General features: G+C 54.1%; 1 protein-coding gene across 1 annotated transcript; it reads right to left on the bottom strand.

Annotated features, from left to right (window-relative positions):
• Nucleotides 1-326: 326 nt before the first annotated feature.
• ARSI (arylsulfatase family member I) lies at nt 327-6,669 on the bottom strand. Its single transcript, XM_077895911.1, has 2 exons — nt 6,293-6,669; nt 327-2,616 (listed from the first exon to the last, which is right to left on the bottom strand). Exons 1-2 carry the CDS (start codon nt 6,610-6,612, stop codon nt 1,209-1,211), a joined length of 1,728 nt encoding a protein of 575 aa, XP_077752037.1. The 5' UTR covers nt 6,613-6,669; the 3' UTR covers nt 327-1,208.
• Nucleotides 6,670-10,149: the final 3,480 nt, after the last annotated feature.

The following is a 10,149-nucleotide window of genomic DNA, read 5'->3' as shown; positions in this document are numbered from 1 at the left end:
CTGAACAGCACCCCCCCCCACGCCCCTCCTCCCACCCCTCAGCCCATGGCCCCCAACACACACACGCAGGGGTCCCCAGAATGACCAAGAAGGAAGGGCTCTTAAATCATCCATTGTATACAGGGGGACGCTGAGGCCCAGAGAGGGCCTGGGATTTGCCAGAGGTCACACGGTGGGCCTGTGGCAGGACTGGATCGGAACCCATATGTTCTGCTTCCCGGCCAGACTGCTCACCTCCTCTCCCATTTGCTGAGTCAATGGTGAGCTCATCCTTGCCCTCAGGATGCACACATGAGCGTGTACACAGACCGCACTCCAGCCCTGGCTTCCGTGTGACTGCATTTTAATCAAGTTAACGGGCTCCTCCACAACCCTTACCTTAGCCAGTTCTCTACAGCCCTGTGAGGTAGGCAGAGCAGGGGCTAACATTCCCATTTGCAGATGGAGAAATTGAGGCCCAAAGGGGAAGGATTGGGTCCAAGGTCAAAGCAGCACTCAGTGGCCTGTTGGCCAGGGCCTCTTTACACAGCTGTTCCCACCACCCTTGATCCTGCAGCAGCTAACAGCCAGGTCAATTCTCTGGGTGCTGGGGGCCAGAAGGACAGCTTTCCCCAACATCCCCCAGTACGAGTCTGGCCTTGGGACCGGCCCAAGCCATGGGAAGACCAGGAAGGGCAGCCTGCCTCCCTGGACCTCCACCCTCAGCACTCAGAGGATCCCTTAAGAGTGGCCAGATTGCCATGTCTCTGCTAGGGGCCAGGCCTAGAGAGCTGCCTCCACATAGCCCCTCACCCAAACACCCAAGCAGTACCACAGAGATGCAGGGTTCAAGGGTGAGGCCTTAAATGAGCTGGGAGGTGGCAAGGTCAATGGGAACTCCATCATGGCCTCAGGTACCAGGTTCACACAAACGGAGCCACCAAGTCATTAGAGCTCATTTACAGATGAGGAAACTGAGGCCTGGAGAGCTCACACGGGCCACTTGAGGTCACAGAGCAAGTCAGTGGAGAGCCAGGACTGGAATCCAGGTACCCCAATCTAGTTTATTCTTCCCCAAGTCAACTCCCCACCCTTCAACTGAGGGGCACTATATGCCCTCCATTTCCCTGCAGATGGGGACTTGACCTCAGACCCCTCCGTGGGGAGGGGCAGGGCCAGGCTTGAATGGAGAAGTTCATCTAGGGGGAGAGATCCTCGCCTCCCTCCCATCAGATCCTCTGGGACATTAGCCTGGTGTTGAGTTTTCGAAAAAAGGATCGAAGCTTGCAAATCTTGCATTTTTTCTTGCGGCGCCCTCGGGAGAAGCTTCGAGCCCTGCCCGCCTCTTCCTCCTCTTCCTCCTCTTCCTCATCACTGGCCCAGGGCCCCCACGCACCCCCATTGAAGTCGGGATGGGCCCGAGGATTCTCGGCGGGGTAGCGCACAGGGATGGCTGTGCGGTTATAGTCCACCAGCCGGGCCAGCAGGGCCCGGACCACGTCGGGTCGCTGGCCAGCCAGGTCCTCCCGTTCGTAGGGGTCGGCGCTGATGTTGAAGAGCCACACCGCCTGGCGGGCGCTGGCCATACGCTCGAGGTTCCACCAGCTGCCCGGAAAGGCGGCCAGCGTCTGCGGCGGGATCCAATCTCCGTAGCCGGGGTCCCCCGTCAGCAGCTTCCACTCGCCCACGCGGATGGCGGCCTGCACGGCCGTGTTCCAGATGCCAAAGCCAGCCTCCAGGGAGCCGTGGCGGGCGTGGTTGTAGAGCGGGTCAATGTTGTGCAGGATCTCTGTGCGCGGCGAGGCCCGGCCCTCACTGATGGCCGGCCACACGTCGTAGCCGTCTAGCCCGTCAGCCGCCGAGGCGGTGCCACCTGCCAGACCCACCAGGGTTGGGTACCAGTCAGTGATGTGCACCAGCGCCCGGCTGGTCCGGCGCTTTCGCTTGAGCAGGGGGCTATGGACGAAGCCAAGGCCGCGCACGCCACCTTCCCAGTAAGTGCCCTTGCGTCCTCGCAGAGGCCAGTTGCTGCCCCCCGAGAAGGTCTGGCCACCATTGTCACTGGAGAAGATGATGACGCTGTTGTTGTAGAAACCGTAGCGCTTGAGGGCCGAGGTGATGTTGCGCACGGCTTCGTCCATGCAGGTCACCATGGCTGCGTACTTCCGCCGGGCCACGTTGCCCATGGTGCGGTAGCGGTACAGGTACTCACGCGGGGACTGCAGGGGCGTGTGCACCGCCTGGAAGGCCACATAGAGGAAGAGGGGCCGCCGGGGGCTGTGGCTAGCTAGGATGTGGCTGACACGCTGGGCATAGAGCATAGTGGAATACTGGCCGCTGAGCCCCCAGGCCACGTTCTCGCCCTCGTGCAGGTCAAAGCCGCACACCCCGGGACCGTCACAGTTGTCATAGGTGTAGTAGTCCACATTGCCCGTGAGCGAGCCCAGGAAGGTGTCGAAGCCCCGGCGGGTTGGCAGGCACTCCTTCCGGTAGAAGCCCAGGTGCCACTTGCCCACCATGTGGGTAGAGTAACCTGCCTCCTGCAGCTTCTGCGGCAGCGTCACCTGGTCCAGAGGCAGGCAGTTGGGCTGCCGAGGGCGGATGATGGAGTGCTGAAGTCCTGTGTGGATCTGGTACCTGGGTGGGGAGAGGGCACAGGTGAGCCACAATCCACTGCTCTGGCCAACCAAGTCCCACTTCTCTCCCTGAGGTGGGCTCTGGCCCCAGCACTTCCAGCAAACCTACAGTAGTAGCCAGCAGGTCTCATCACGTGATAAGCACTTCAAATGCATTATCTCATAGAATCCTCGAAATCAATTGAAGCAGGTATTTACCGTCATTTTACAGACAAGGAGATTGAAGCTTGGGATGGTTTAAACCACTCACCCAGGATCACACAGCTAGGAAGATGGGGAATTAAGAGTCGAACCCAGGTTAATCATGACAACAAAATAGTAATAGCTAATACCAAGCACTCTCTGGGGCTCAGCATCGTGCTACGCTCCCTTATATGAATTAACTCACCAAATTCTCACTGACCTAGGAAGTACATGCATATCATTATTAATCCCATTTTCCAAATAAGGAAACTGAGACTCAATAAATTAAGTTACTTGCCCAGTGATTCAAACAATAAGTAACTGGAGCTGGGATCTATATCCCAGGTGGTCTTCAGAGACTTCAGAATCCCTAAGTTCTAAGCTTCTAACTTGCTCTGGGGCCTAGAGCAAGTCCTGCTCTCCCAGACAAACTCCTACTCACTCTTCAAAGCCCAGCCCAAATGTTCCCCCCTCTGTAAAGTCTCTCATAACTCTCTCAAAAATGAGTCACTCTTGCTTCTGGGTTAACATTTAGTACACATGATCACTGTCCTACTCGGCCATGGAGTTCTCCTGAGTTGTACATGCTCTTGGGCCCAGTGATATGTAATGGGGCTGTCCTTTACTCAACTTTGTATTCTTGGCATTCAGTGGATATCTAAAGGATATTCAATGACTTATGGAATGAATGAATGGAATGAATGAATGAATGAAACAAATGAAGAATGGCACTCAGAGGATTTTAAAGGCAGAAGGGACTCAAGTCAAATTCTATTTACCTTGTCTTAAAAATACAGGTCCAGGGGTGCCTGGGTGGCTCAGTTAGCCAAGTGTCTGACTTTGGCTCAGGTTATGATCTCGGCAGGATACTGGGATGGAGCCCAAACCGGGAGTCAAGCCCCACACCAGGGTTCACACTCAGTGGGGAGTCTGCTTGTCCCTCTCCTTCTTCCCCTGCCCCTCCCCCTGCTCATGCTCTCTCTTTCTCTCATTCTCTCTCCAAACAAATAAGTAAAATCTTTTTTTAAAAAAAGAAAAACACATATCCAGAGGAGGGGAAGGGTCTTGCTCAAAGTCACTCAGTGATCAGGGGCAAAACCAGGACCTGAACACAAGTCCAAGCAGAGTCTGAACACAGACTCTTTTCCAGCACATGAGGCTGCCACATATCTTTTGCCCCATAATGGCCTCGGTTTGCTCATGTAATGGGGTGAATTGGGTAGAACTCTGAAAACCTTCCAGTTCCTAAATTTTATTAGACCAGTTTTCATGTGCCTACCTACAAATTCATGTGGCCCCTGGATCTGGGTCACTCACCCAGGCTAATACTTTGAGGCAGGAGTGAATGGTTAGCTGAATTCTGCATTCCTCATCTATTCATTCAAATCCCTTCTGTGGTCAAGGCCCCCATGTGATCTGCTTATGGTGTCCAGCTTTTACTCAAGTCTTGAAAGCCCAGAGTAAATAAGAAGCCTGGAACTTCACAAGGGTCTTAGAATCCCACACCTTTTTCTCACCCCAGGGGAATCCAAGTTAAGCCAGAACCAGAATACCTGACACCTTTAACCCAAGCATGAGAGTGAGCTCTCCTGTTTTTGGTTTCCTTATCTTAATTAAAGCTGTTACCATTGTTAGGTATCATTAACTACTATTGTCGTTTTTTATTTGCCACATATATTATTTCATTTAATCCTCATCAAAAATCTACAGGAAGATTATGATTATCCCCATCCTACAGATGATGAAAGTGAGGCTCTCCAAAGTATAGCAATGGGCCCTACTGCAGACGACAATCAAGCAGTGGCTCCAAGCTTTGAACCCAGGTCTACACAACTCATGCCCAAAACCTCTCGGTGGTGCTGGCTCCACAGACCTCAATCAAGCTAATGAATGATTTAGATTTAATACAGGAAGCACCCTATGGCCAGGTAGCGGCGGAGCCTCTTCTTAGGGCTCGGTACCACGGAGCACTGGTTTGTAAAGTGGGTGGGCCAGCTAAGAGTCACCGAAGCCCGTCTGCAAGTGAGTAACATGAGAAACACCGGTCTCTCCAGCTTCACCAAACACGACTGGATGCATTAACAAACACTAATGAGAGTAGTCAGCATCAGTCAGATGGAGCCAGCTGCAGGGGGCGGAGGGCAGACGCTGCCCAGCCACGCTCGGCTAACTTCACAGATCAGGGGGTTGGAAGGCTGCCCTGCTGGCTGCTCATTCCCCTGCTCGAACTAAAAGTCACCTCTCGGGAGAGAGACGCTAACTTGTGCACAATTCTTGGGAATGCAGATTCATCTTCCCTCCTCTGGGGGTTAGTCAACACTTGGTCTTCACCGCCACCACCAACGCCCCCACCCACAGCACGTACACCAGCCCCTCTTGCACTTCTCCAGTTCTCTCTCTGTCCTGGAGCTGAATGCTCTGTGCCCTAGTGAAGGAAAAAAAGGTACCTATTTGATTCCTAGCTCTGGGACCTCTGCCAACCACCTGGCCTCTCAGCCCCTTCTCCTACAGACCCTAAAGTTGGGGAGAGGCATGAGTAGGGCCCTCCCTGACTCCATGCCTCAGTTTCTCCCACCTAGGAAACAGGGAGAGCCAGGCTCTTGTTCCTGAGATCATACTAATGGCTTTTGGGTGGAACTTAGAAGAAGGCATGCCTTGGATCCCATCCAAGGAGGATTAGCTTCAGCCTTGCCAAAGGATTTTCTCCTAAGTGGCCAGAGTTTGCCTTCCACACCCCCACCTCCTGTTTCCCTGCTCTTTTAATCCTGTAATCCCGTCGCCTTGCCTGTGGACAACTCCTTACAGAGAAAGCAGCACGTCTCTTTGCGGCTCCCAGCCAACTCGGGAGGATTCCGCAGATGAAAAAACAGAGGCTTGGAGAAATGAAGTAACTAGCCGAGGCTCCATAGGTCACGGCATCCTGTGTGTGTGTCTTTCTGCACCACCTATACATTCCTTGGTTTCCTCTCCATGCATCCATCAATTTGGGGACCCTAATCCCTCTGGTGACATCCCTCATGCTGCCACTTATGGACAGCCAAGCAAGCTACACACAACTCATCCCATCCTCACCACTCTTTTTCAGGATTAAACACTGCTCTCCACCCCATTTATAGAGAAGTTAAATGAGTTGCTCATGGCCTCAGGGTCTGTAAATAGAAGCAGCCTTAAAACTTAAGTGTCAGAGATTGCCATGTTTCTCTATTTCTCTAACAAAGGGATGACCAGATGTCTCCTTCACATGGTGTGTAGTGTGTGTCCTAGAACATGGGAGGGAGGAGACCTCAAAGATGATCCAATCCATTCAGTGCACAGTTGGAGAAACTGAGGCCCAGAGAGGGCAAAGACTTAACTCATGATCACAGGGGCCACTGGGGACAGAATTGGCCGGGTCCTGGTTTCCCAGGTCCCAGAAGGTGGACTCAGAGGAAATCTACAGCCCGGATTTATTAGGGGCTCCCTCCGCCAGCCCCAGCAGCCTGGGTCATGCCTACCTGCCAGTGAGAAGTTGGCTCCGCGAAGGCGTGCAGATGGGCTGGATATAATAATTCTCCAACTTGACACCCTCGGCTGCCAGCCGGTCCAGTGTAGGGGTCTCGATATCTGAGCCGTGGTAGCCCACGTCGTGGTAGCCCTGGTCGTCGGTGAGGATGAAGATGATATGGGGAGGCTGGGGTGGAGGGGCCGAGGGCTGCTCCAAGCCGGGCTCCCCGGGCCCGTCGGCCACCAGGCTCGGCTTGGCCCAGTCCCAGGACAGGTAGCCGAAGCTGAGCAGGCTGACCAGCGAGAGGCCAGTGAGGGCGTGCATCGCCATGCCGGCCCGCGCGTCCGCCTCGCGCGCCCAGGGCGCACGGCCCGCACGGCGCTGGACGGTGCCGCGGCCCGGGGGGCGGCTCCGGGCTGGGTCCGGCACCGGCGGGCGGCCCTGCGCGGCCGCAGCGGGGCGCTCCGGGGGGGTCAGGCCCGCGCCGAGCTGCCTCCCGCCGCCCGCGCTCCCGCTCCCCCAGCTCAGCCGGGCCAGCCTGAGACGCGGCGTGGCTGCTTCCAAAAAGTGCTCTCCACCATCCTCCGGCTCTCCCCTTCCCACTAGCCCTCGAGTGCTCCCGCCTCCTAATTTCTCTCGCCTCTGCTTTCCCTTCCTCCTCCTCCCGACCCTCCGGGCCCCCAGCCCGGCCTCTCGCCCCGCCCGGAGTCCCGAGAACAGTCGGGCTCCCCGCAGGGAGGCGGGCAGGACCCCGACGGGGAAGGGGAGGGAGGCTCGGGTTGGGCGGGCCTGGGGGGGACACCGGGGAGAGAATGCGAGAAAGTTGTAACATCTGCCGGGGCTGAACCCCAGGTGGAGGGGCGGGACGTGCAGCGGCGGCTCCGCCCCCGGGCGGGAAGCCCAGGCCCGGTCGGCCCTCTGGCTCCGGCCCCCTCCTGGCCCGGGCCGGGAAAGGGAAGGAGAGGGGCTGCTTGGAATTCAGTGGGACGGCTCCGGCGCGGCCCGGTCAGACGGTCCTCCATCTGAGACTCTCAGCATCTCTGCGTGCCAGCCCTGGAAGGGACGCTCATAGTTTCCTATTCCAATCCTGTCTTTCTACAGTTGGAGAAACTGAGGCTCTGGGATAGGTGGGAACTCGTGTAAGTCACAGGGCATGTCAGTAGCTTCTTCCCTGGGGCTCGGTGGCTGCTAGAGTGACAGTAGAGGCAGCAGTGGAGAACGGGAACGACTTGAGCAAGGACCTGGGGCTGGAGATCTGGAAACTAGATTCTGGCCTTTGCCAGCTTCTCTCTCCCGGTGTCCTCCCCTCCCCCTCTTCATTCTGAAGACCGAGGCTAGAGTGCCAGTGCTCAAATCCAGGGGTCAGGGGCTGTTGAATGCATCTTGTATCCACAGAGTCCAGAAGCTCAATCAGCACATGTTGCACGAATGAATGAATGAATGAATGGGCCTCCAGCATGGGTGCAGGCCAACTCCCACCCGAGGAAATCTCCGCGGCAGAGAAGGCATGCTGGAGGGACTCCTGGGCCAGGCAGGTATCATAAAGGAGTAAAGCAGGGGGATGGCCCTATTGCCAGAGGAAGCAGGGGCTACAGTGAGCCAAAGACCACAGCCTTGGGTCCAGCTGACCACTGTCATGCAAGAATGCAGACCAATGTTTCCAGATCTCCTGATTTTCCAAGAACACCCAAATCCAGATTATTATGAGAAATATTCCAACTGTTAAGTGCTAGCAACTAATTTAAAGCAAATGTAAGCGCTGCACGGGCCAACTCAAACCTGAGTAATATGTTAGGCCGTCGGGCGCCTTTTGCAACTTCCACTCTACTTCATTGTTTTCCCAAGTTTTACTAGGCTACATTTTTAAATGGGAAAACTGAATTAAACAAAACCAGTTAGGTATCCTTACTACCAGGACTTCAGACGTCGGATATGCTGACCTCCAGGAGGAGAGTTGGCAAAGCTGTATTTTCCAATTTTATTTGACCAGGGCCCTCCTTTTCACAGGGCTTCTAGAAGGGCCAGTGTTTGGGGTACTTAGGGAAACAAAGACTGCCCAGGTGGGTCTTCTCTGCTAGCATCTTTCCCCTGCCAGCATTCTGTCATGATCCCTTCCCTCTGCCTTAAAACCACTGTGTGTGGGGAAAGAAACCAGACCTCCAAAATAGCAGCCCGAGTGAATCCACATTTTGAAATGAGGGCTGCGTGGGGCCGGCCGCTCCTGTTTGCTCAAAGCCCCATATTTAGGGTGACCAGATTTATCAGAAGGGAAAACTGAGCCTGTTGTTCTGGCAAAGGAAATGTTGAGGACAGACAGGAAAAATACAGCCTCCTGAGGGAAACGCTGCTAAAATGGTGCTTCCAGAGGCTTCAGCCTGAAGGCTGTCCTGGGGGTCAAAGTGGGACAAGTCACAGGAGGTCAGATGGACTTGGATTTTTGCATTCTTTGCATTGTCCCAGACCTCCATCAGGAGGATGTGGAGAAACAGCACAGGCAGAAATGGCAAGGGAGGTGGGGTGGGGATGTAGCCTGGATGAAAAAAGGTTTGGTTGGGGGGGAAGCTCACAGCCTGCAGATCTCCCGGGGGCAGGGGGAGGTGGGGTTGAAGAAGGGGGTTAGGGAGCATCCTAGCAGAATTTCTAAGAGTTCGAGACTATGGGCTCTGACATCAAACTGCTAGTGTTCAAATCCTGCCACTTATCTGGGGCCAGGCCTTGGGCAGATTATTTGGCCTCCCTCAGCCTCAATTTCTTCTTCTGTAAAATGGGATAACAATATACATGAGACACACTACAGTGTTCAGTAAAGTGCCAGCACAGAGTAAGTACTCAATGAATGTGAATGATTATGATGATTGTTTTCTGTGGTTCAGGGAGAAAAGACCAAGTCCTGTGGGTTGACCATTACTGGGAGGCAGATTTCAGGCCAATTTAAGGGGTTACTTTTGTAGGAAATCTGTCAGCTTTCTTAATCAGAGGACGGCAGTGATGGGTGAATCACCGTGTGGAGAGAAGTAGGTGGCACTCTGGGGCCCAACTCGTGTTCCCCAGTATTCATGTTTAAGGGCACCCTCAGTACTCCCCCAAACCCATGGTGGCCTCAGGGGGCATCAACCCCCTCTAACATTCTAGGGAAATAACTACTAACCCTCAACTCTTAATGCCATCACACAGCAGGGCTAGGCTGGAACATCTAAGCCTGATGTTTCCAAAGGCTCAGGGATGCCAGTGGGGAAATAAACAATGAGAACGTGAATCCAGGTCATATGGCTGTTGAGATGTGACTCACTCATCTTCCCTTTACAGGATGCCTACCCACCTTCTTCCCTGAGACAACATCTGTCGGCCCTACTGCCACCCAGATGGACTCAAGAACTCCAAAATGCCTCAAGTTCAGTCCCAATAGGTAGGTCTCAGAGAAGCAGAAGTTCCCTCTTGAGCTCAGCTAGCTTTTGCAGTTTCTGTCTCAGGACCCACCTGTTTCCAAGGAATGACAGCAGGAATATCTGTCCCCTAGAGATGGGGGAAATCTGTCCCCTCATTCACACAGGTGTGTGCCTCCTCTGTCATTCACAAAGAGCAACTGCATTAAAACAGTGCTAGAAATGTAACATCTGCACATGAAATACAGATCAGATACGGCAGGGGTATAGTGTTGTTAACTTCCCATCAGATTTCAGAAAGCACTGAGCTCCCCATTACTAGCACAATGCAAGAAGAGCAGAAAGTGCCATTTATCTAGGAGGTTAGAGAGATTCCAAATTAAATTGGGGAGCAAAATCGAAAGACTTTGAAAGTTCTTTCCAACTTGAAAATGTTATGATTCGGATTATTTATCCACAGAAAACTTGTGAGGTTGCAGAGATA

Source organism: Canis aureus, chromosome 4 (genome assembly GCF_053574225.1).
Source record: "Canis aureus isolate CA01 chromosome 4, VMU_Caureus_v.1.0, whole genome shotgun sequence".
In the NCBI taxonomy this organism is placed as follows: Eukaryota; Metazoa; Chordata; class Mammalia; order Carnivora; family Canidae; genus Canis; species Canis aureus.
The sequence above is the reverse complement of the archived record's forward strand: the minus strand, read 5'-3'. Positions and strand labels throughout refer to the sequence as shown.

Coding starts and splice junctions, on each gene's coding strand:
- ARSI (XM_077895911.1), bottom strand. CDS start 6,612: ATGGCGATGCACGCCCTCACTGGCCTCTCGCTGGTCAGCCTGCTCAGC. Junction 2,617..6,292: donor AGCCAACTTCTCACTGGCAG/GTAGGCATGACC, acceptor CTCCCCACCCAG/GTACCAGATCCACACAGGAC.